The sequence below is a fragment of the Lithobates pipiens genome, unplaced genomic scaffold, assembly GCF_037356315.1.
Source record: "Lithobates pipiens isolate NorthernLeopardFrog02 unplaced genomic scaffold, aLitPip1_a1.2 Scaffold_37, whole genome shotgun sequence".
Lineage (NCBI taxonomy): Eukaryota > Metazoa > Chordata > Amphibia > Anura > Ranidae > Lithobates > Lithobates pipiens.
Genome location: NW_027507825.1, coordinates 14,699,733 through 14,725,920, shown reverse-complemented (window position 1 = coordinate 14,725,920; position 26,188 = coordinate 14,699,733). Strand labels below are relative to the sequence as shown.

Below are 26,188 nucleotides of genomic sequence, written 5' to 3'. Positions count from 1 at the left end.
GAAGCACATTTGTGAGGTCAGACACGGATGTTGGACAAGAAGGCCTGGCTTGCAGTCTCTGCTCTAATTCATCCCAAAGGTGCTCTATCCGGTTGAGGTCGGGATTCTGTGCGGACCAGTCAAGTTCCACAAAACTCACCCATTCCCTCTATATTGCCAAAAGTGTTGGGCCACCCCTCCAAATCATTTTGTGGAGGGGAGATTATGGTGTGGGGTTGGTCCCCTTGTTCCAGTGAAGGGAACTCTTAAGGCGTCAGCATACCAAGACATTTGGACAATTTCATGATCCCAACTTTGTGGGAACAGTTTGGGGATGACCCCTTCCTGTTCCAACATGACTGCACACCAGTGCACAAAGCAAGGTTCATAAAGACATGGATGAATACATTTGGGGTGAAGGAATTTGACTGGCCTGCACAGTCCTGACCTCAACCTGTTAGAATGACCATTGGGATGAATTAGAGCGAAGACTGCGAGGCCTTCAACATCAGTGCCTGACCTCAGAAATGCTCTTCTGGAAGAATGGTCAAACATTCCCATAGACACCCTCCTAAACCTTGTGGACGGCCTTCTCAGAAGAGTTGAAGCTGTTATAGCTGCAAAGGGCGGGGCCAGTTCAATATTGAAGCCTACGGACTAAGACTGGGATGCCATTAAAGTTCATGTGCGTGTAAAGGCAGGTGTCCCAATACCTTTGGTAATATAGTATATGTGTGACTTAAAGTTGCGATTTCAAAGTATTACATGCACTACTTTGGTTCCACTTTCATGCAACTTGAGGACCATAGACTTCAAATGTTATCCCTCAAAAGTTACATAAAAGTCATAACTGAATGTTTTACATGCAACGATGGGTTCAACTTTGCAGAGGGACAACAATTTACATCCAAGTTGCACCCATCTAAACTTGCACTCCAAAGTCGCCGGACTTTGGAGTCATACAAAATGTGAATTGAGAATAAAAGCACATCAGCTGTTTTGCAATGAATTAATCACTCCCAATCAGAATCAGTCCTGCACAAGATATGATCTAACAAAGCTGTTCTTCCAGAGCAGAAACGGGAAGGATTCCGCAACAGAGTTTTGGTAGATCCTTGAAAAGGTGCATAGATTTGTCCAGTGGGGGTTGTTTTTTTTTTTTTTTTTTTTTACAGGAGTTGAGTTATGCCGCGTACACACAATCAGAGTTTTCATTGGAAAAATCTTGGATGGTTTTTCCCACGGAATTCCGCTCAAGCTTGTCTTGCATACAGGCGGTTACACAAAAGTTCGCTGAACTTTTGACAGTCAAGAACATGGTGAAGTACAACACTACGACGAGCCGAGAAAACTAAGTTCAATGCTTCCGAGCATGCTGAGGAATTCCGCCAGCAAAAGTCCGATGGAACATACACACGGTCGCAATTTCCGGCCAAAACCTCACATCGGACTTATGCTGGCGGAATTTCCGATTGTGTGTACGGGGCATTAGTCTTCAACCTCTTGACGACCAGCTGCTGTCATACTGTGGCAGGTCGGCACGATCCCACGAACCGCCGTAGCTGTACGTCAACTCGCGGGATCGGGACAGTGGGGGGGGGGGAGGCGCCAGATCGTGTGTTACCAATAGCTAGGAACCAGGATCTGTCATTTCCTCGAGATCAGTCCCCTCCGCCTTCAGTTAGAAAAAACACACAGGGAACACAATTAACCCTGTGATCACCCCCTAGTGTTAACCCCTTCCCTGCCAGTGACATTTTTGACAGTAATCTGTGCATTTTTATAGCACTGATCGCTGTATAAATGCCAGTGGTCCCAAAAATGTATCAAGTGTCCACCGTGATGTCGCAGTCCCGATAATATATATAAAAAAAAAAAAAATTATAAAAATGCTATAAATCTATTCCCTATTTTGGGGATATTTATTATAGCAAAAAGTACAAACTATTGTGTTCCCCCCCCCCCCCCCCCCCCCCAAATTTTCGCTTTTTTTTGTTTATAGCGCAAAAAATAAACCACAAAAAGGTGATCAAATACCAGCAAAAGAAAGCTCCATTTGTGGGGAAAAGGGATGTCAATTTTGTTTGGGCACAGCATCGCATGACCGCTCAATTGTCAGTTAAAGCAACGCAGTGCCGAATCGCAAAAAACAGGATTTTTTTAAAACAGCTTACCTGTAAAATCCTTTTCTTTGATGTACATCAGCGGACACAGAGCCATAGTAGTTACTATGTGGGTTTATATGGGAACCGACAGGTGATGGACACTGGCACGCCCCTAAGGCAAGACGCGTACGCCCCTATATAACCCCCTCCCGTTACTGGGAGTCCTCAGTTTTGTAGCCAAGCAATGCAAGTGTATAATAAGAAGGGAGAGACCTGTGTCCCTTGATGTACAAAGAAAAGGATTTTACAGGTAAGCCATTTTAAAAATCCTGTTTTCTTTTCTTACATCAGGGGACACAGAGCCATAGTACTTACTATGTGGGATGTCCCATAGCAATGGCAACTGAAGGGAGGGAGACAACAAAAAACAGGAGGCCAGAGGAATCATACTGCAGCCTGCTGTATACTGCGCCCAAGGGCAATATCCTCATGACCCTTAACATCGATTTGATAAAATCTGGTAAACGTATGAACTAAAGACCAAGTTGCGGCCTTGCAGATCTGAGCCATAGAGGCCCGATGATGCACCACCCAAGAGGCACTAACCGCCCTGGTTGAGTGTGCTTTAACACGAAAAGGAGGAATTTTCTTCTTTAAATCATAAGCCTGAATAATGACTCGACAAATCCACTTGGAAATAGTGGATTTTGACGCTGCCTGTCCTCTTTTTGGACCATCTGCCAGTACGTTTTATGAACCTGAGTGGTCGCCTTTAAATACACTCTGACTGCTCTCACTACATCATGGGAATGTAGTGCCTTCTCTTCCCTAGATCGAGGCTCTGGGAAGAAAGAAGGAAGAATATCTTGGTTTAATTGAAAACCTGTCACCACCTTTGGTAGGAATTCAAGATGAGGAGGTAACACCACCTTATTGTTATGCGTGATCAGATATGGCTCTTTACAAGACAGAGCCGCTAGTTCTGATACTCTTCTAGCAGAAGAAATGGCAACCAGAAAGACCAACTTTCTAGTCAAAAGAACCAAGGGAATTTCACGTAAAGGTTCAAAAGGCTGTTTCTGCAAAACCGATAAGAGCAAGTTTAAATCCCAAGGATTTAGAGGTGCCTTGATAGGGGGATTGATCCGTGTTGCCCCCTGAACAAAGCTACACACTAAAGAGTAAGAGGCCATTGAAAAAATATTGGCAAGGCCGAGTTCTGGCCCTTGATAGTATTCAAGGCCAGCTTCATTTCTAATCCCATTTTCAGGAAATAAAGGATCCTACCTATGACAGATTTCCTGGGGTGCCAACCCCTGGATCCACACCAGGAAACATATGCCTTCCAGACTCTATAGTAAATGACTCTGGAAGCCAGCTTCCTGTCATTAATCAAGGTAGACACTCCCGAAGGAGACGATCCTTTAGAATGTGGGTCTCAATAGCCAGACCGTTAAATTTAGCAACTGTAAGGTAGGATGGAATAACGGACCTTGTGCGAGAAGGTCTGGCCATAATGGCAGAATCCAAAGGACTCCTACTGCCATCTTTATGATCTCGGCAAACCAAGATCTTCTGGGCCATCAGAATCACCTCCTTTTGTTCCTGCTTGATCCTGCAAAGAAGACGCGAAAGTAGCAGAACTGGAGGAAATGCATAGGTCAGAGAAAACTGATCCCATGGGAAGACTAATGAGTGTTCCGCAGGCTAGCAGATCCTTAGTTTGACACAAAGTTGTCAACCTTGTTGTTGAATCGGGATGTGAACTGGTCCACGTTCGGAGTACCCCACCTCTGACATATTGCTAGGCAGATGTTGGGGTGAAGAGACCATTATCCCGGAAATAATTGTTAGTGACTCAAGTAGTCCGCCTGCCAATTTTCTATTCCCGGAATGAATATTGCCGATAGGCAAGGGATGTTGTGTTCGGCCCAAGTCAGAACATGATTCACTTCTTTTTGGGCTGCCCCCCCTGGTGATTGATGCAAGCCACAGCCGTGGCATTGTCAGACTGAATCCTGACAGGATAGTCCCTCAGTCTAACCGTCCAGGACTTTATTGCCAAACCAACTGCCCGAATCTCCAAAATGTTGATAGGGAAGGTCCTTTCCAACTTGGACCATCTCCCCTGGACAGAATCCTCTTCCAGGACTGCTCCCCAGCCTAGAAGGCTGGCATCCGTTGTCACCACTTTCCAGGAGACTGGTAGAAACGATTTCCCCTTTTTGGAGGTTGTTGGATACCAACCACCAATTTAGGCTCTGATGCACGTCGGGAGCCAGGCGTATTGGAAAATCTAAGCGCTGATCCTCCTTGTTCCAGGCCGACAGGATTGTGTTTTGTAGCAATCTTGAATTAAACTGCACGTAAGGGACGGCCCCGAAGAAGGCCACCATTTTTCCCCAACAATCTCACGCACAACCGAATGGAAGGCTTTTTCTTTGCTTTGACGAGTTGAATTAGCTCTACAATGGAACGGATTCTTATCTGGGGTAGAAATACCTTTTGCTATATGGTATCTATGACCAGACCCAAGTACTGTAATCTCCTTAATGGTTTTAAAGGAGGATTTTTCTAGGTTGAGAATACAGCCTAGAGATTCCAGGTAGTTTACAGTGGTGAACAGACTGTGGTTTAGACCTGAAACTGAATGATTAAAAGCAGATCGTCTAAGTAGGCCAGGATCGTTATGCCTTGAGCCCTTAATCTGGCTAGAGGAGGTGCCAGAATTTTTAAGAACACCCGTGGTGCTGTGGCTAGACCGAATGGCAGGGCCACAAACTGAAAATGATGATTTTCTATTTCGAAGCGCAGAAATTTCTGGTGAGCGGGAAATATTAGCACGTGGAGATATGCATCTTTGATATCGATAGAAGCCAAAAACTCCCCTACTTGGAGAATGGCAACAACCGACCGGATTGACTCCATGTTCAAGTGCCAATTCAGATCTTTGAGATCTAGAATAGGTCTTACTTCTCTGCTTTGTTTTGGAATTGTAAAAAGGTTTGAAATAAAAACCTGTGCCCTGTTCCTCTAAGGGAACCTCTGATATTACCATAATAGATGATCCAGTGCTAGAAGGAGAGCCGCCTTCTTCTCTGGGTCCTTAGGAACATTGGACCTTAGAAACCGAGGAGACGGAAAATCTCGGAACTCTAGTTTGTGACCTAGAGAAACAGCAGAAGCCACCCATCTGTCTGGACATTGTTCCTGCCAGATCCTTGAGAATTGCAGGAGCCCCCACCCCCCCTCCCACCCGAGCGAGCGGGGCGCCCCTTCATAAGGAGGCTTTAGCATTCTGTTTTATGGGCTTTCTGCCCCAAGATCTCTTCTGACCTTGGTTTTTCCCTTGAACCTGATGGTTGAGGCCGTCGAGACTGTCTGGAGGCTGATGCCTCTGGCACAGGAGAAGTAGTATGCTTAAAAGGAGAAGTGTTTGAATTTCTTCTTTACTGGTAAAAAGAGAACTTTTGCCATTCGAGATCTTTTGTAGGTATTTATCCAAATCCTCTCCAAATAGCCATTCACCATGAAAAGGGAAACTGGCTAAGAGCTTTTTACAGGGTGCTTCACCTGACCAACTTTTCAGCCACAGAACTTTGTGAGAATGCACTAGTCCAAGCATAAGCCGTGAGATTTGAATGATAGAATCTCTCATAGCATCTACTGTGAAACATAATGCGCAATCAGCGCAATATTGGGCCTGTTCATCAGGCAAAACTTTAAGCATCTCCTCAAACTGTTCCTTAATGGACTGGGATACGCCAATTGTGGCAAGAACCGGCTGCGCTACTGAACTTGCTAAAGACATATGGCTTTTAGAAAGAAGCTCCAACTTTTTATCTGTTGGATCCTTTAACTTTAGCGCATTATCTACCGGACATGTGAGATTCTTATTCACTGAGAAAATCGCAGCATCAATCGCTGGAACCCCCCCATTTCTTATAGAAGTCTTCTTCCATAGGATAAAGTGTGGAGAATGTCTTAGGAAGATAATATTGTTTATCCGGATGTTCCCATTCAGCATACACAAGCTTCCTTTGCCATGCATGAATAGGAAAGGCATCCCCAGAGGGAGGAAATTTTTAATGATCCCAAATTAAAAGTGGGATCTAGGGCTGCAACTAACCATTATTTTCATAATCGATTAGTTGGCTGATTGTTTCGATTAATCGGTTAATAGCCTTAAAAAAAAAAAAAAAAAAAAAAAAAAAAAAAAGTGGGTCAAATTGATGTTCATTTTCAACCACAGTGATGGGAAAATTTGGAAATAGAAAACTTCTTGGTCAAAGGAATTTTCAGACAGTGTATGTGGTTTTCATTCAGAAATGACATTCATTTTAAAAACAATGTTAAAAAAAAAAGTGAAAATTTCAAGCAAAATGCTTTCATTCAACGATTTTCCGTCTGAATATTTTCATCTACACCTATGCAGTTTGCTTTTGATCAGTTTCTGCAGTGCTTTTTGCTGGGCGTTTTGATTTTTGTGATTTTACTGCAATTTGCATTTTTTTTTTGGGGCAGATTAAAAAACACAAATTGCTGCAAAAATGCATTACATGCTTTTCTGCAGCTTCTCCATTGAAGTATATTGAACCAATAAAAAAAAACATTTTGCATTAAAAGTGCCCGACCCTTTCAGATGTAAACGTATCCCATATGGAAACCATGTAAATGAACTGTAGTGCATTTCCGCAAAAAGCACCAATAAACACATAGCTGTGAACCAGGTCTAAGACGTTTAGTAACATAATGGGGTTAAAAAAACTAAAATGAGCCATTTATAGTAGAAAAACACAGATAATCACGACTAAGAGATTCATTTTTTTTTTTTTTACTGTAGAACAGTGTAAGTAATATTTACAGTAGCGATTTGCTCTTTTTGTACTATAAAGGGCTCATTTTAGTTTTTTTTAACCCCATTATGTTACTGGCCGATTAATCGATTATGAAAATAAGCGTTTAATTTCATAATCGATTAGTTGTCGATTAATCGATTAGTTGTTTCAGCCCTAGTGGGATCATCAAGAGCCTCTAGTAAGAGTGCACAAGCAACCTGTCTGGTGATGTTACTCCTTCTATATTAGGATCCTCCAAAGAGGATAAACCAGTATCTTCCAAATCTTTGGGAAGATCTACCTGATCCCCAGCCTCCTGAACCTCCAAAAGAGGGTCTTGAGCACTAGATGGGGATCTGCTACGTATGACCCCACTATGGAGGGATAAAATAGCACCAATCTTCTTTTCAAAACCAGCAATGGTAGAAGACAAAACCTCTTGTGTGACATACTCAGGGGCTGAAGTGTCTTGTGTGACTGCAACTACAGTTTCCCCTGACGGCTCAATCTGACCGGCCACAACACTCTCAGAAGAGGATGAAATTCTTTTGGAAATGGTTTTAGTTTGTTGTGTAACCACTGACCCTTTAGAACCCTTAGAGGAGTTCCTGGTCCCTTTGCCACTCATAGTTTTAAAGCACAAAGCAGAGGCACTACCAGGAAAATAATGTAAACTGCTAGGCTATAGTACAGTGCAATAGCTGCTATTAATCCTAGCCTCTTTACAGTACAATGTGTCAAAGGGAAATCCTGTGTCACCAAACCTGATCTGGCCAACCTCTTTGCTCTGTCCCTCCAAAGCCAGGCAGTAGCTATACACACACTTCCTGTAGGTGTGGCCAGCGTCTGACGCTGTTAGCCACGCCCCCCGCAAGCGGCATCTGCAGACATGACGGGGGGTAAATCACCCGCTGAGCAGCCGCGGTCTGTCCCTTTTTTTATTTAAAAGGGCAACTGTTTTGGCATTCTGGGGAAAAAATAATTTGGGGACACAGGAGGAGACCAGACCCCCTCTTCGTACCGGAGATCTGTTGCGGCTGGAGGAGAGGAGAATGAAGGCTTCTGTGCTTTTTCCAGCATCAGAACGGTGAGTGCTCAATACAGTCCCCAGTGGTGACACATAGGCATGGCAAAATTATACATAGAAGGAGAAATACCTTTTCCTCGCAGCAGAGTTTTATCAGAGATAAAGACCCAATCTTCACCCTTCACGGTGGGCTCCGAGACCTTTTAGAAAACCTTCAGGAACCGGGGAACCTTGGGTTTTCCACAATCCTGGACTTGTGACAGCACCCTGCCAGTAAAAACTTAATGGCCTTACTACCAAAAAGTACTGGATCCCAGGGCCCAGCTCTCTAAAGAGAAGCGTTTGCAAGCAAAACATTGTTTCTTCAGACACGAGGCCCGGGTACCATTCATTTATCCCATGAAAAGCCATCAGAATGGATCCGACCAACACCTTGGACACTGGCGAAAAAACGGAGGACTCCCAGTAATGGGAGGGGTTATATAGGGGAGCACACGTCTTGCCTTGGGGGCTTGCCAGTGTCCATCACCTGTTGGTTCCCATATAAACCCACATAGTAACTACTATGGCTCTGTGTACCCTGATGTAAGAAAAGAAAATGGCCCGGTCATTCAGCAGTAAAATCAGATGGATACTAATGTAAATATCTAAAATAAGCAAAATGTTTGCTTTACCTACAAACTGGAATTTTGTTTTTGTCCATCAAGTTACACAGCACCGCCCTGTATAGCAGTCAAAGGCAGCTAAATTTTTCTCTGCTACCGTTGCACTTTCATTTGCAGGTCCCCTTCCTGCCCAGAGACCCAGTCTGTGAGTGGACAGAGAAACCAGAAGCAGCAGGCTGATGAGCTCATCTGTTGCTCTCTCCTCCTGTCAGCATCCTCCTTGCACTGCAGCAAGCTTGATTACCTCTTTGTGCTGCTTCTCCACCTCCCACTCTGAGCTTTGCTCAATCTGGACTGCAAGAGGCTGGTACCAGGTTAAAATTCAGGTACTTATTACACTACTTGCATTTAAAAAAAAATACATTTAATGATGAATACAGAGCTGCATTATTTGTGCCTTTTATATCTTCCTGGAGCTCAGTTATGAAAAATATACAAATACCCTCAAGAACCAAGTCCTGAGTCTCTCTTGCGCTCCTCATCATCATCATCGTTAGATTTATAACTGCAGTACAGATGCACTTTTCTGCCACAAATCTAAATACCCGTCACTGAAGCCTCTGATGGAAGCAGCTGCCCTCTTGCCCATGGGGCCACATATACTAGTTTCAAGGCAATTTTGCTGCCCCAAAACTACTATGCAGGTTAAGATCGACCAACTGCATTGGAGTCTCCCTACATAGCTTTGTGACAGATTCCCCTAGAACAGTTTTCTGATTGGTCAGCAGTATCAGCTGTCCTATCAGCAATGTAAACGGAATGGACTTTGGAGAGAAGCGTTGGCCGTGCGGCAAGCTCTGTTTGGTCATGTGAAGTTCAGCCAAGCAGGACTTGTGAGATATTTCTGTATGACGGAGACACCACATCCAGAGATCAGGAAAAAGCAGGACAACGTGATCTTCTTGTGAAAGTAAAATGCCACACAGACACCTTTTTAAAAGACACCCATAAAAGCTTCAAATATATCCCAAAGCAGACGCCCGTCCAGAGGATAGACTCAGTATGTACATCCTTACTACCTGCGCAACAAAAGCAGGTCAGTGTAAACAGACAGGCCGGAGCCCAAGGGTCATTTTTCTTGGGGACTTGGTCCTGTCCCGCCTGTATTGATGGATATTTTCATGGTGGCTCTGAGCACGTCTTCATCGTTCATTGCAGGATCTGCAGGAGAAGATCTGGTGTTAGCTTTTATACTATATTCTCTGTAGCACAACAAATCTTATTCAAAATTTGGAAACATTGCCTCTTAAAGTGCATTAAGATAAAATAAAGCTTCTGTGTGCAGCAGCCCCCAACTTACTTGAGCCCCATCTCAACCCAGCGATAGGGCACTAGAGTGTCAGCTGTCTGGGACGCTCTCTCCTCATTGGCTGAGACAGCAGTGGGTGCCATTGGCTCTCACAGCTGGTAACTACCTCTCGCCCACGGTATAGTCAAATTACAGCGGACGGTATGCCCAGTTGTTCTGCAGCGATGTCATATTACTGGGACATGGCGTGACCCCGATCTCGGTAAAGAGATGATGACATGGCTCTTTAACCATGTGGTCAGCTGTGTCCAAATCACATGTAAACAAGGAAATTACAGTTATCGGCTCACTTCGCCTCACGTTGACAGGAGTATGAGGAGAGGGGAGCTGATCAATGGCATTTCCTCACGGGAGAGACCTGTACAGATAATCAGGGGACTGATTATCTGTGCAGCCCCAACAGTGCCCAGCAGTGATGCCAGTCTACCTGCTCATCAGTGAGCATTAGCGTCCATCAGGGCAGCCTCATCAGCGCCCCATTAGTGTAGCCTCATCAGCGCCCCACCAGGGCAACCTCATTAGTGAAGGAGAAAAATTACTTATTTACAAAACTAGGGAAAAAAAAAAACGTTGCTGCCTTGGCGGTATGTTTTGGGTCATTGTCATGCTGGAAGACCCATTTTAAGTGTTCTGGCTGTGGGAAAAATGTCCTCATCCAAGATTGTACAACACATGGCCCCGTCCATTGGCCCCTCAATGCAAGGGGTGTTCTTAGGGTCATAGTCAGCATTTTTCTTCCTCCAAACACGGTGAGTCGATTCAATGTCAAAGAGCTCAATTTTGGTGTCATCTGACCACAACACTTTCTCCCAATCCTTCTCTGAATCATTTAGATGTTCATTGGCATGATTGTACAGGTGTCTTCCTGAAGAGGGGGACTCGTCGTGTTTGGAGGAAGAAAAATGCTGACTATGACCCTAAGAACATCATCCCTACAATCAAGCACGAAGGTGAAAACACGATGCTTTGGGGTGGTTTCTCTGCTAAAGGTACAGACCTACTTTGCCACATGGAGGGGCCAATGGATGGGGCCATGTATCTGAAAATCTTGGATGAAAACCTTCTTCCCCTCAGCCAGAACATTGAAGATGGGTCATGGATGGGTATTCCAGCATGACAATGACCCAAAACATACCGCCAAGACAACAAAGGACTGGCTCAAGAAGAAGCACATTAAAAGGTCGTGGAGTTTTCAAACCTTAACCCTATAGAAAATTTATGGGAGGGAGCCGAATCTCCGAGTTGCCAAGAAACCTTCAGGATTTAGAGAAAATCTGTAAAGAAGAGTGGACCAAAATTCCTCCCGAGATGTGTGCAAACCTGATCACCAACTACAAGAAATGTATGACCTCTGTGCTTGCCACTGAACTGCAACTCAATTTATAACATTTGCATCATGTTCTTTCTGGATTTTTGGTTAATATCCTCTCTAACGTTTAAAATACACCTATGATAAAAAATTATAGACCCTTCATTTCTTTGTAATTGGGCAAACTTACAAAATTTGCAGGGGATCAAATCATTATTTTCCCCACTGTATGCAGAATCGTGGATAAAGATCCACTTCCGTGAGGCTGCATATGTGTGTACAAGCGTCAGGAAGGGGTTAAAATTAAATCAAACCTTGGTCTGTGTTTGCAGAGTTAGTGGTGGTGTTGTTCTCTGTAGATTCTTGCAGTTCAGGTTTCGGCTGTTGCTGCCTAAAATAAAACACTGTTACAGTACAGGCCATTTTACGAAAAGGGGAAAACCAAAACATGGTTATACAATACTAAAAATGCAATTGCGGGTTTATTGCTGCATACAGGATTGTAATGTTGTGCCTCTACTTTCACACTGGAGTCAGCCTACATTTTAGGTACTATCGGCCCACGGATCTTACTACACGCACCCTGTACCACCCCCAGTCCGTGGTTTGCTGACTTGCTTCCCAATTTACTGTTCCCCCTTTCCCTCCCCCCCCCCCACCACTTTTCTTCCTTATTCCTCGCCCCCTTCCTCCTCTATCTTTCTAGACACTTAAAAATTCACCCCCGACCATCGAATGTATCAAGGTGCACTGGTTTAAGGGGGTTATTGGCAATCTTTTCTTTAGGCTCCGCACCTACAGAGGCCTTTTCTTTATTAGCGTTTTCTTTTCTTTGCCAACTCACGTTACTGAACTATGAGGTACTCTGTAGAGGATTTTATGACAGAATATGTTATTTTGTGCCTTATGGGCGTATGTCCTTGGATATTTTTTTTCTTTATATTGTATTGTGATGTCAATTGTTTCAATAAACTTTTATTGGTAAAAAAAAAAAAAAAAAATGAAATTGCGTGTCTCTCCTATAATTAACTGACCTGTGTCTCAGCACTTCTGCTCCCCAGCACTACATGCTGAATGCTTTGGAGGGAGGTGACCCTCACATACCCATTACGATTTGCCACATCTTCCCCAAACACCTCTAGGAGGTTTCTATGGCAGTGTGATGCTCAAGCCCAGTGTGGTCATGTGACCATAAAAGAAGAAACTGCCCAAAGAGGAAGCCTTACCCATAGGTAGGATGGTGGCATTATCCACTAAAGAAAGTAAAAACTTCAAATAAAGTAAGTAAAAGCTCACAAAAAAAAATCCAGCTCAATGCTTAAAGTGCAGTATAAAACCAGTGACACTTGTCGAACGAAGGAATGAACAAACAAAAAGAAAGAAGAGGCACCCACAAAACAAAAAAAAAAAAGTGGGACCTATGATCAACCATCAAGAGTCACCAGACCGTTCAAGGTTACAAGCTCAGGTAATCCAGAGAAAGTCTGACCAGAAAACTTGGAGGACCGCGCGGTGGGCGGCTGGAGAGATGCTGGGCTTGTGCAGAGAGGGGTTCTGGGCCATTGTCAGGTGTGAACCCGCCCACAGGGATGACATCATCAGCCAGTGTGTCAAGGAGAGAAGAAGGTGTGAGGGGGTGGGCTCTCTGGGGGATGTCACCAGTTTGGCTATATAAGAAATCCATTTTTTTTTTATTTTGGCGTGGGGGTGTCCCCTCCAGATCCATACCTTCGGGTGAGATCCCATGCAGTTTTTTTTTTTTCTTTCACAATTTGTTTTTTTGCCCTGCTGAGACAGCCGATTAATCGCTGGTTGTTAAGGATGCCGCGGCTGGCTAAATACAGTAAATGTAAAGCAAAAAATAAAAATAAAATTTTGGTAAAAATGCGGTACTTGCATTTTGGATGCAGGTCCATTGAAGTCCATGACATGCAAAACTCTGCAGGAAAAGAAAAAGTCCCTGACCCTTTCCAAAAACATAATGCATTAATGCGAACGTGTTCCATAGGAACTCGTGTTAAAAATGTCTTGCGTTTCTGCAAAAAGCATGAAAAAATGCATTAGTGTGAATGGAGCCTAAAGGCAGAGAACCGAGGACTCAAACACCATTGATCAGTGCTCACTGAGTAGAGAGCCAATGACTGTCACCGGCTCTCTGCTCTGCCTCTCCCTCGCTCACCAGACCATGGGTCTGTGGAGGGGGCAGGAGTGGCCCGCTCAGGCTCTCAGAGACTCGCCAAGAGGCCTGGACCGGCATCCAGCCCAGCATGTGGGTGGATCCTGACTTTGTAGGGATCTAGCCCCAGCCTGGCTTGGCTCTGTGACGTCAGCCCACCGATTACTGAAAACGCGTCATAGGAGTGCAGAATGAACTGCACTCCTGTGATCCACATGAGAAGTACAGCCAAACAAGCTTTGGCTGTACTTCTCCTTTAAATTGCAATGAGTTTTCAGCTGGAGCCTTTGGCTTCCACTGTACTGCTTCTTCAAACTTCTGGTCGGGGAGAGTGCTCTATGAACATCATGCAAAGTCACCCGATCTCCCTCTTCAGGACTGCACGTCTCATCATTCCTAGCATCATTGCGCACGTGCACTGCTCCCCCTACAGCCAAACCACCTCAATACTCACCTGAGCCCCATTAAAATCAAGCAATTTTCACAGGAGCCTTGGCTGTCTCAGGTGTCTCTCTCCTCATTGGCTGAGACACAGCAGCAGGAGCCATTGGCTCCCACTGCTGTTAATCACAACCAGTGAGCAAATGAGGCAAGAGTGGGGGGCGGGGCTAGAGCACTGCTCTAAGCAGTAGATTTATGAAAGCTGGAGCACTCAGAATCTGGTGCAGCTGTGCATGGTAGCGAATCAGCTGCTAACTGCAGCTTGTTCAATTAAGCTTTGACAATAAAAAAAATAAAATAAAAAAATTGCACTCTCCAGTTTTAGTAAAACCACCCCCTATGAGTCTTATAGATGCATAGATCAGGACTTGGGAGCGTGCACGCACCAATGCCCTCACAGCAAGCAGCTTGCTAACGGGGGCACTGGTAAAGGGGGAGGAGTCAAGAGCGCCAGCGGGGAACCCGAGAAAAAGAAGATTGAGGCTGCTCTGTGCAAAACCATATCACAGAGCAGGAGAGTATGACTTTCTGACATGTAAAAAAAAAAAAAAAAAAATATATATCACTTTATCAAATTTTAAGGCTTGAAAGTCATGCTGTACCCACATCCAATCACAGAACTTCTTCTTTACCTTCAATAACTACACTTATGTTTAATTTCTCTGGTCTTACTTTTCAAAGTACAACTGTCTCCTCAGACGAAGCTGCTCTTGTGTCAGTAAATCCTGTTTGCAGATCTCCGACGTCTGCGGCTGGCTAGAGGAAGCCAATTCTGTCACATCCTGACGAGGTCCTCCTGAAAGAAAATTACGTGAGAAGACTTGTGGGCTGACCGACATCTACAAAACAAACATATCCATTTCCTTTGTAGCACAGCTAAGGAGGCCACAACATTCTGAAAATACTTGTTCAGCCATCCCTCATGGAGTCCAATGGTAAGATTTTACTGCAGCAGGTTGTGCCCTCCTGCCCTCTACTACAAAGGAAAGGACATTGCTTTCCACAATAACCGGCTCTCATATACTGAAAGTGTAAGTAAGTAGCCTGCTGCAAAGCTCTCTGCAAGTCTTTTCAGCTGTACCTTGCATGCTGAGAAGAATGGCCCTGCGGAGATCTGCTTCCTCGTCTTCCATGTCTATCTGTTGTCTGCTCAAAGCAAGGGCCTTTTGTAGGTTCTCTTCATCCTCATCCATCCCGGTGGTACCATCGTACAACTTGGTCTCTTCCTCACTTTTTTGAACTCTGCGTCACAGAATAAGACTCAATATTAAAGAGTAGACTGAGAACGAGAAGGACCTGACCCCGCTTACAGTAAATTAGGTGATTCCTGTACAGAATTTTTTTTTGAAAATGGAATTTGTACTCGTCATAAAAAAAAACCTTTTCTCTGGGTCCACAGCAGATCTCTCAGGATAAGCCCTCCCCTTAGCACAGGGGTGCCCAACCTTTTGAAGAGCGTGGGCCACTAAAGCGACTTGGTAACCGGCCGCGGGGCACAATGAGCAGAGCAGGCGATTGACAGGTCTATGTCCACTCTGCATATGCAGAATGGACACAGTCCGCTTTACTCTATAGGCCCTCTGATCAGAGGAAAGGGGACGGATCCCCCCCTTTTTTTTTGCAGATCAGATTGTTGGTAGGCAGGTGTAAAGTGTCACATGTGGGCATGACAGCCCGCTCCCTACCTACTCTTTCATGCACACTAAAACAGCTTAACACACTGGGGGAGGTATATTACATGTTGATTGATGGGGGCTTCACTTCCCTATAATTCTAAGCATATAGACACAGAATGGGGGGGGGGGGGGGGACAGGCTGCGATTGGCAGCACCTCCCCCTAGATAGCCCACACCATGTTTTTATTCAAAAGAAAACCGCGATCAGAGAGCATGCCAGATGCACGCCAGAGGCATGGAACAGAGCCACGCTGTAGCAGTCTTTCGGCTATGGCACGGTTAGGATGATTTTAAAAAGCAATTTGTTTTAGAATAGTTATGTATCTTTACTTTTGTATTTCGAAAAAAAAAATTTTTATTGCTATCTATGCCCCTGTTTTTTCTGTTTACTGTTATCATGGAAAGTGAAAATCCCAAATTTTTGGAGTTGTCCCCAGAAAAGTATTAGGAGGTAATCTTGGGGACACTAGTTCTGCTGACACCCCAGGATTCCCTCACTTTAGAGGGATTTCCTCCCACTTTCTGTTTGGCTATGGGACCGGAAGTGAAGGGACAGAGATGGCAAAAAAATAAAATAAAAAAATAAAATAAACCTTAACAGGGATTAAAACTCTCCCTTTATCAAACTATAGTTCTACTTTATTCAACTCTTAACCAAGTCCTGCTTATCCACATCCACCAGTCCAATGACAGCATTATTATGGGCACCCGAGTCACTCAAACAAGCGCTAGCAGATATGTAGAATTTAGCTTCAACAGGACAAGCCTAAATTCTTGGGTAGAGCTTATTCTCAAGCCATGACTCTAGTTCCAAAGTGAAACCAGCATTAGGGGGTGCACAGATGGGTTCTTTCCTGGTTAACAAATGGGCAGGAGGTGTGTTTTTCTGCTGCCCTGCTAATAGTTATGCAGCAATCTGTTCCTCGGCTCCTGCTGCACCCACTCAGCTCCTGCCCACCTGAGTTTACCAACAAAGACTCGTTAATTGCTTTAGAAAAGCAGTGAAGATTTATGGAGTATAGGAGTTAGCCATGACAAAGTTCGGGGGGGGAAACACGTTGGAGGCATGGCCAGGCGGAGGTCTCCTCTCTTATTGCCACTATAGGACTCCATGGATCTTTCCTCTCTTCCTTCCAAAGATTTATGGGGCAGTGGCTTTTCTCCATGCTCCAACCATTCTTCCTCTTGCCATCATTTCAGATTGGGAATTACTGGTGCTAAAAAACACTGAAACCCCCCCCCCCCCAAAAAAGCAAAAACACAGCTGCCAAGTCTACCTTTGGTTTCGGACAGCCAGGTCCTCTCCAATGAGCCTCGGTCGCTGCATCTGCTGAACTAGAACCATCTGCAGGAGCTGGTCAGCCTCACAGTCTGGAAGGTCACCTTTTACTACAAAAATGGAGTAGCCTGGATAAAAAAAATAAAAAAAAATAAAAGGGTTACAGTATTCTGGTGAATGGCACTATCAAACCGTGTACTGCAGAAACATTACCAATAAAGTTATTTAAAAAGAGTCAGGGACAGGGGCACCTCTCTTTAACTACTTCAGCTTCGGGAAGGTTTTACCCCCTTCAAGACCAGGACATTTTCTGCTATTCAGCATAGTTACATAGTTAGTCAGGTTGAAAAAAAAAGACAAGTCCATTCAGTTCGACCACAAAAAAAAAATCATACAATCCCATATACCAAATTCTATACCCACAGTTGATCCAGAGGAAGGCAAAAAAAAAACCCCAGCAGAGCATGATCCAATTTGCTAAAGCAGGGGAAAAAATTCCTTCCTGATCCCCCGAAAGGCAATCGGATTTTCCCCGGATCAACTTTACCTATAAATGTCAGTACCCAGTTATATTATGTACACTTAGGCCCTTCTTAAAGCAATCTACTTAGCTGGCCAGAACCACCGCTGCAGGGAGTCTATTCCACATTTTCACAGCTCTTACTGTGAAGAAACCTTTCCGTATTTGTAGATGAAATCTCTTTTCCTCTAGACGTAAAGAGTGCCCCCTTGTCCTCTTTGTTGACTGTAAAGTGAATAACTCAGCACCATGTTCACTATATGGACCCCTTATATAATTTGTACATGTTGATCATATCCCCCCTTAATCTCCTCTTATCAAGAGTGAATAAATTCAGTTCCTCTAATCTTTCCTCGTAGCTGAGCTCCTCCATGCCTCTTATCAGTTTGGTTGCCCTTCTCTGTACTTTCTCCAGTTCCCAGATATCCTTTTTAAGAACTGGTGCCCAAAACTGAACGGCATATTACAGATGAGGTCTTACTAATGATTTGGATAGGGGCAAAATGATATCTCTCTCTCTGGAGCCCATACCTCTCTCTTAATACAAGAAAGGACTTTGTTCGCTTTGCAAATCGCAGCTTGGCATTGCATGCTATTATTGAGATTATGATCTACCAAAACCCCCAGATCCTTCACTATGGATTCCCCCAATTGTACCCCCCCTAGCATGTATGATGCATGCATATTCTTAGCCCCCAAGTGCACAACTTTACATTTCTCAACATTAAACCTCATCTGCCACATAATCGCCCAATTAGACAGAGCATTGAGGTCGGCTTTTTAAATTGGAGACATCCTGTAAGGAGGTTATTCCACTGCATAGCTTGGTGTCATCTGCAGAGACGGAAATGTTACTTTTGATCCCAGACCCAATATCATTTATAAAGATATCAAAAAGTAAGGGTCCCAGCACTGAACCTTGGGGTACTCCACTGACAACCTTAGACCATTCAAAGTAAGAATCATTAACCACGACTCTCTGAATTCTGTCTTTTAGCCAGTTTTCTATCCATTTACAAACTGAGATTTCCAAACCTGTAGACTTTACCTTACACATGAGCCGTGTGTGCGGAACTGTATCCAACGCTTTTGCAAAATACAAGTATACCACGTCCACCGCCACCCCTCTGTCCAAGTATACCACGTCCACCGCCACCCCTCTGTCCAAGGCTTTACTTACCTCCTCATAAAAATAAATCAGGTTGGTCTTACTGTACTACCTGGTAATTGCGCAGACATGCAACACTGTACCCAAACAAAAATTATATAATTTTTTTTTTTTTTACACAAATACAGCTTTCTTTTGGTGGCATTTCATCACTACTGTTTTTTTTTCGCACTATAAAACTAAAATGGGAGAAAAGTTGGAAAAAAAACCCTGCTAGCAGTCAAAAGGGCTAAAAGTCCCCGTGTTGCAGCGCCACCGAAGCGCTTTGCAGGTGCTTCAGCAGCGCTGCCCATTCATTTCAATGGGCAGGGCATTTTGGAAGCGGTTTCCGAACCACCCCAAATATGCTGCTTGCAGGACTTTTTCTAATGTCCTGCTAGCGCACCGCCCTAGTATGAGAACCCTCAAGCTTTCACACCGGGGAGGCATGGGAGGTGGTTTTCATGTGCTATTTTTAGCGCTAAAACGCCTCGGTGGGAAAGTAGCCTAATACAGTGATCATTTCTAGGAAGTAGGCAGAGACGTACAGGTATGTAGTTTTGTCTACAGCTGCCACTTTCTCCTTCTCTCCCCCCCCCACAGTAAATTGTAGTGGGCGGGTGGGCGGCAAGTGGTTAAACAACTTGATCAATTAGTGAGGTTCAGTTTTGAGACAGGGGCTCCCACTGCTCTCAGTCTGCTATAGTAATTTTAGCTGCCAGTAGGATGAAATGGACCAAGCAGACGACAACCCTGGCGGAGGGTAATTAACCCATTGCTGCCGACTTAAGTGCAGCCTCGCGGAAGTGGGGCCGCATTTATACGCGTATCTTACTTTGTGCTAGGACCAGAGGGACTGCACCAGTCCCCCTCTATGTGTTCCGCCCCCCTCCGAGTGCTCCGGTCCGGTCCCCCTCTGTGTCAATCTTTCAGGATGGAGAGCGGGGGAAGGCGCCAGTAAATCCGTCGGCTCCTTCCTATTCCAAATGAACAGAGTCAGTGATCACTGACTCAGTCATTTCATAACGGAGAAAACTATGTTTACGATACTTCAGTTTATGAATGGAGAGGAGCCTCTGTCAACTGTCCATTCATCTCCAGTGCAGATGAAGCTGCTGAGAAAGGGACAGGGGAAACTCTGTCTCCAGTCCCTTTCTGTGTCTCAAAAAAGGGGAGATGTCAGGGGTCTGTTAAGGGGCTGATAAAAAAATAAAAATAAATAAAGAATTGTAATAAATAAAGGTTAAATTGTAACAAGAATTTAAAATAAACACTGACACCGTCCAGTTTGTCCTGAAAAAAACAAACAAGGTGTTGTCCACCTGGATACATCAAGTAGTTGTGATGAGATGTAAAGGTTTACTAACACATGTCAAAATTGTGCTTGGGCATTAAGATTTGTTTTACCCTTAGGCGTGAAAAGGTTAAGCAGTGCAAGATGGGGTTGCTGTGTAAAGAAAAACCCAGTAAATTGGCGGAGCATAGAAAATACTCTGTTCCAGTAGTACCTAATTTTGGGAAATTACCACCTAATGTGGAACATGGTGCCACGTAGCGTACAACCTCTGAAACACTCTGTGGGGGCTGTCTGATACATTCTGGCCAGGTGAGTGGGAACTATGTACCATAAGACTAACCTCTATTAAGGATACGTTTAAAATGCCCTTATAGTAGGCCTGAAATCTGGAGTATAAAGACTCCGGCTCCATGTCACAATTCAGATCTCTCCCAAGCCAACATCCGTGGTTGTTTGAGTAGGAGTGAGCAGCAATTCATGGTGCCTTGGCCTTTAGTACACCATAGAGACACCACCAGTGGTGCTTAGGCCTTTAGGTGGCAATCCGGCTCCAGGAGACACCCAGGACCCTTCCTGCATTACCGTTCGACAGGTGTACCGCCCCAGTAATAGTAGCTGGTTCCCTCCCAAGTTTCCCTCAGGATAGCTGGCACTCTCGGCCACCCCTGGTGCCTTGGCCTTTAGTACCCCATAGAGACACCACCAGTGGTGCCTGGGCCCTTAGTACACCATAGAGACACCACCCCTGGTGCTTTGAAACTATTGTTTATTCGCTGTCAGGGAGGGTGGTTCGCCTGAGTTAATGTATATTTATTTTTATTTAATGGAAAGTTATAGCTCTACTTTAAATGCAGAGAGATTTACCTTCTTGTTGCAGCTGAGCCAAGAATAGTGCAAGGTAAGTGTCTGATATGAGTTCTGGACCCGTCAACAAGGAATTCAAGTTAAACCACTGCAGGAAATGAAAAGGGAAAAAAAAAAAAAAAAAAAAGGTAAAACAAATAGGTAATAACATAAGCAGGAGAACTGGTGACACCATATTTCTTTAGTCACCAAAATAATAACTTCATTAATCACATCCTGCCTCTAGAATGCCATATGACATCCTTAGATTGAAGTGGAGATATCTGGATGGATGGGTGCAGCTACAGGCATCATCCAGATCTCTTTGTTTTTAGCAAAGCAATTACCTCACTTGTAAAAAGCCATCCTAGCAGCTGTTTAGCCGCTGGATTGCTTTTACATGAAGCAGGAGGGAACGTCCCCACCCCCCTCCCCTCCCGCTGCTCTCCCATGCGATCAGGAAGCCAGAGATCCAATCCAGCAGTGGTCTACCACAGGAGTTGGCTGGGGACCACAGCAGCTCTGACCCTGGGAGACCGGATGCAACGACAGGGTGTCACTTCCGGGTTCTGGCAGATTTAAAGCGGGAGTAAACCCAGTTTAAAAAAAAAAACATTTACATTCCCGGCATGCCGGAAATGCTAACTTTCACATTGGTGGGGCTCTCAACCAAACTTTCAAACCATCCAATAGCTGATGTCATAACTGATCACATGTGCAGAATTATGGCATTTGAAGAATTATTAGAGGCCAAGATGGCAGCTTCCGTGGCTTAAAACAATAGGAGGGTTTACTTCCACTTTAATCAACGTCAGTTTTTTTTCCCCTGAAAAGCAGAGATCCACTTTTTGTTTGTTTTTTGAGCCAATGCTTTTGAGGGTAGAGAAGATATCTGGGTTCTTATTGACCCCAGATGTCTCTATAAATAGGACCTATCATGCCTTATTCCTATTACAAGGGATGTTTACATTTCTTGTTATAGCAATAAAAGTGGCAAAAAAAAAAAAAAAGGAGAAGAGAAAACAGAAAAAAAAAAAAAAAAAAAAGAAGAAGGTTATACAAAAATATATAATAAAACATTTTTTTTTTTAAAAGTGCACCTGTCCCCTTGTACTCGCACGCAAAAGGAAAGCGTTCATAGGTTTTGCCCGCATATCTAAGCAGCGTTCGCACCACACATGTGTGGTGTCGCCACAAACGTTAAAGCAAGAGCAATCATTTTAGAACTAGACGACCTCCAACTCTAAACTGATAACCTGTAAAAAGAATTTCAAGCATACAGAAGTTTTGGTGCTATTCCACAACTGTGCGCAGTTTTAAAGCGTGACATGTTAAGTATCCATCCTCAGTGTAGCATTATCCTTTATATTTTACCAAAAAGTTGAGTTATATATTGTGCAGTTTTGTTTTTTTTTTCCAATAAAATTCATTAAAGTTCATTTCCCCCCCCCCCCCCAAAAAAAATTGCATTTCAAAAACTGCTGCACAAATACCGTGTGACTTAAATTGCAATGAGCGCCACTTTATTCTCTAGGATCTCTGCTAAAAAATATACATAAAGGGAAAATTGGTGTAGCGCTAGTGAATCAATTGGTGAAAAACTCAAAAAATATATATTAAAAGGTGCGATAATGAAACCAATGCTAAAAAAACATGCATGTGACAAAATGTGCGAAAGTACATGAAATCAAAAAATACAAATAATGATTCACTAAGTATGTATGTAGATACAGTATATATATATATATATATATATTATATATATAAGTGCACGTGGATCTTGATGGATATCAGTAGCTGAAATATAAGTTCCAGCAAAACAGTCCACATATATTGGGTAGTAAAAAGTGTCAGTGTTGGATCCACGTGCATATATATATACACACACACACACACACACACACACACATACATATACATATATATATATATATATATACATACACATACATATATATCTCTACATACTTATTGAATCATTATTTGTATTTATTTTTGATTTCATGTACTTTCGCACATTTTGTCACATGCATGTTTTTTAGTATTGGTTTCATTATCACCCCACTTTAACCACTTGCTTACTGGGCACTTAAACCCCCCTCAGTCCCAGACCAATTTTCAGCTTTCAGCGCTGATGCACTTTGAATGACAATTGCGCGGGCATACAACACTGTACCCAAATGAAATTTTTCTCATTTTTTTCCCACAAATAGAGCTTTCTTTCGATGGTATTTAGTTACAGCTCAGAGTTTTATTTTTTGCTAAACAAACAAAAAAAGATGCAAAAAAAAAAAAAAATCATGTTTTAATAGTTTGTTATAAAATTTTGCAAACGGGTCATTTTTCTCCTTCATTGAAGTGCGCTGATTAGGCGGCACTGATAGGCTGCACTGGTGGGCACTGATGGGCTGCATTGGTGGGCACTGATGGGCATAGTTAAGGCGGCACCGATGGGCACAGATAAGGCGGCACTGATGGGCAAAGATGGGCACGGATGGGTGGCACGGATGGGTGGCACGGATGGGCACTGATAGGTACCACTGATAGATGGGCACTGATAGGTGGCACTGCTGGGCACTGGTAGATGACACTGATGGGCACGGATATGTGGCACTGGGGTGCAGCACCTTTGAGGCAGATTGTGGGCACTGCTGGGTGGCACTGTGGGCACTGCTGGGTGGCACTGACAGGGGGCACTTACTTTTATTAAATGTGGCACTGGCAGGGGGCAGGTGGGCACTAGCAGGGCTGGCCGTGATCGGGACTGATGTCCCGATCATGGCCGCCGGTGATCGGCTTTTTTTTTTTTCTCTCCTCGCGCTATCAGCGCGAGGAGGAATAATAGCCGATTACCGGCTCCGTTATATCACATGATCAGCTGTCATTGGCTGACAGCTGATCACGTGATAAGGGGTCGGGATCGACCCCTTCCACGGATCGGTGATCAGGCGAGTCTCATGGACTCGCCGATCACAGAGCGCGCCGCGCGCGCCCCTCAGGGGGCGCGCAGGCCGCTCGTACACGGGAAGACGTCTATTGACGTCGTCCCGGAAAAGGAGATCCGCGCTGTAGCCGTCATTTGGCTATAGCGTGGATCTCAAGTGGTTAATATATATTTTTTGAGTTTTTCACCAATTCATTCACTAGCGCTACACCAATTTTCCCTTATTTCCACTGAACTTTGTTTGTTTGGGTGTTAGCTGCTGACCCTCAGCCTTTGACCTTAGCGCAGTGCTTTCCCCCCCCCCCCCCCCCCCAATTTATTTTCTAAAATGTTTGTATGATGTTTAAGGGTTCTGAGTAATTTTCTAGCGAAAAAAAAAAAAAAAAAGATTTTTACATGTAGGAGAGGAACGCCAGAAATGGCCTCAGTGGGAAGTGGTTAATGTGTGTTTATTTACATGTGTCTGCCCAAGTGCAGGCTTTCGAAAGGGTCAAAAACATATGCAAAAGTCACCCAAGCCAAAACAATAAAAAGTTTTTTTTTTTGTTTTTTTATATTTAGCCTTAAGAAATCACATTTTTAATCATAACTAACACAGCTAACCACACTTGTGTACAGTTGGCCACACATGATGCAATGTAACGCATCAGTATGGGGGAGAAGGCAGAGCCTGCATCAATACTATGGGGAGGGAGGGAAGCAAGTCACACAGGTGACAGCAGTGAGCTGCTTTAGCTTCAGATTACATGCAGCGTGTTTATTCTAAGTTCATTTGCAGTTCACCAAAAGCACAGTCTACTGCTGTGCTTAAAAAAAAAAAAAAAAAAAACAGGGCTTCCAAGTTCTCCCTATTCACTCCTGACATTATAATGACACTCACTGTTAGATAAAATCGCAAGCTGAAATTTTGTACTCAGCCCGTCACAGCTCCTGTAAGAAAAAGCGTGGAAGGTACATTGGAAGGTATGATGCTTTTTTTTTTATTTTTTATTTTTTTATTTTTTTACTTCCTTTTTAGTATAATACGCTGCTCAAAGCCACTTTAAAGGAAGTCTGTGCTGAAGAGGACAAGTTTTCTTTAAAGCATATACATTTTTGTAGTAAATGGCCCATTTGAAATATTTTTTTTCAGTATTTAAAAAAGCATAATAAAAAAAAAAACACTATGCAATAAAATGCATGGCTCGCTTATTACATAACACACCCTCATCTCACATTGCTGCATTATACCTATAAAGAAAAAAAAAGAAAAAAGAAAGTTAAAAAAAAAAAAAGTGGAAAAGGGTTAGAAAATATACTCACCTCACCCCTTACTTCTAGATGTCGGTGATGTAATACTACTTCAACTGGGATCCAAGAAAGCAAAATGATCTGGTTAGAAGATACACTGTACTAGAGTATCTTCTCCCAACATTTGAGATACTTTGTGGACTCAAATCTTATACTCAAAATTATACACAGAGGTATAGCTGAACCACACTGCACTGCTTCAAAGCTGAACTCCAGGAAACATAAAATAAAAAAAGCTAACCTTGCAGTGGGATTCCTTCTCCTCCCCCAAACTGCAGGGGCTACAAAAAAATTGTATTTATTTTTTAACCACTTGCCGCCCGCCCTATAGGCAATTGACGGTGGCAAAGTGGTTTCATAATCCTGATCGGACGTCATATGACGTGATCAGGATTATGAGCCGCTGCTCGCATCGCGGCGATCGTTGTTGCGGGATGTCAGTCTGACACCCGGCAACTACGATCTCGGTAAAGAGTCTCCGACGGAGACTCTTTACCATCTGATCAGCCGTGTCCAATCACGGCTGATCACAGGGTAAATGGGAAGAGCCGGTGATCGGCTTTTCCTCACTCGCGTCTGTCAGACGTGAGTAGAGGAGAGCCGATCGGCTGCTCCTCTGACAGGGGGGGGTCTGTGCTGATCGATTATCAGCACAGCCCCCCCGAGGATGCCCACACTGGACCACCAGGGACGCCACCAGACCACCAGGGAAAAGGTAATCCTCCCTAGACCACCATGGATGCCAATCAGTGCCCACAATGGGCATCACTGATTGGCATGCATTATTGTTTGGCACTGATTGGCATCCATTAGTACAGTATAACACCTGCGCCGCCTATCAGTGCCCACCTGTGCCGCCTATCAGTGCCCACCTGTGCCGCCTATCAGTGCCCACCCGTGCCCATCTGTGCCGCCTATCCATGCACATCTGTGCCGCCTATTCATGCACATCCGTGCCAACTATCAGTGCCAATTTGTGCCACCTATCAGTGTCCATCCGTGTCGCCCATCTGTGTCGCCCATCCGTGCCGCCTATCAGTGCCCATCAATGCCACCTCATCAGTGCCACTTCATTGGTGCCCATCAGTGCCGCCTTATCAGTGCCCATCAGTGTATCCCCATCAGTGCCCATCAGTGAAGGAGAAAACTTACTTATTTACAAAGTTTTGAAACTGAAACAAAAAAAAAACAATTTTTTTTTTCAAAATTTTCGGTATTTTTTTATTTATAGCGCAAAAAATAAAAACCGTAGAGGTGATCAAATACCACCAAAAGAAAGCTCCATTTGTGGTAAAAAAATGATAAAAATTTCATTTGGGTACAGTGTAGCATGACCGCGCAAT

The 26,188-nt window shown here is 44.0% G+C and overlaps 1 protein-coding gene across 1 annotated transcript in view; it reads right to left on the bottom strand.

Annotated features, from left to right (window-relative positions):
* Positions 1 to 8,956: 8,956 nt before the first annotated feature.
* The window catches only part of ATXN3 (ataxin 3), a 49,863-nt gene continuing 32,631 nt past the window's right edge, over positions 8,957 to 26,188 (bottom strand). Inside the window, exons 6-11 of the mRNA XM_077466750.1 lie at positions 20,633 to 20,720; positions 16,803 to 16,932; positions 14,931 to 15,091; positions 14,522 to 14,645; positions 11,547 to 11,623; positions 8,957 to 9,775 (exon numbers count right to left, since the gene is read on the bottom strand). Coding sequence (XP_077322876.1) covers positions 9,684 to 9,775; positions 11,547 to 11,623; positions 14,522 to 14,645; positions 14,931 to 15,091; positions 16,803 to 16,932; positions 20,633 to 20,720 — 672 coding nt within the window. The 3' untranslated portion in view covers positions 8,957 to 9,683. The remainder of the gene's footprint in view (positions 9,776 to 11,546; positions 11,624 to 14,521; positions 14,646 to 14,930; positions 15,092 to 16,802; positions 16,933 to 20,632; positions 20,721 to 26,188) is intronic.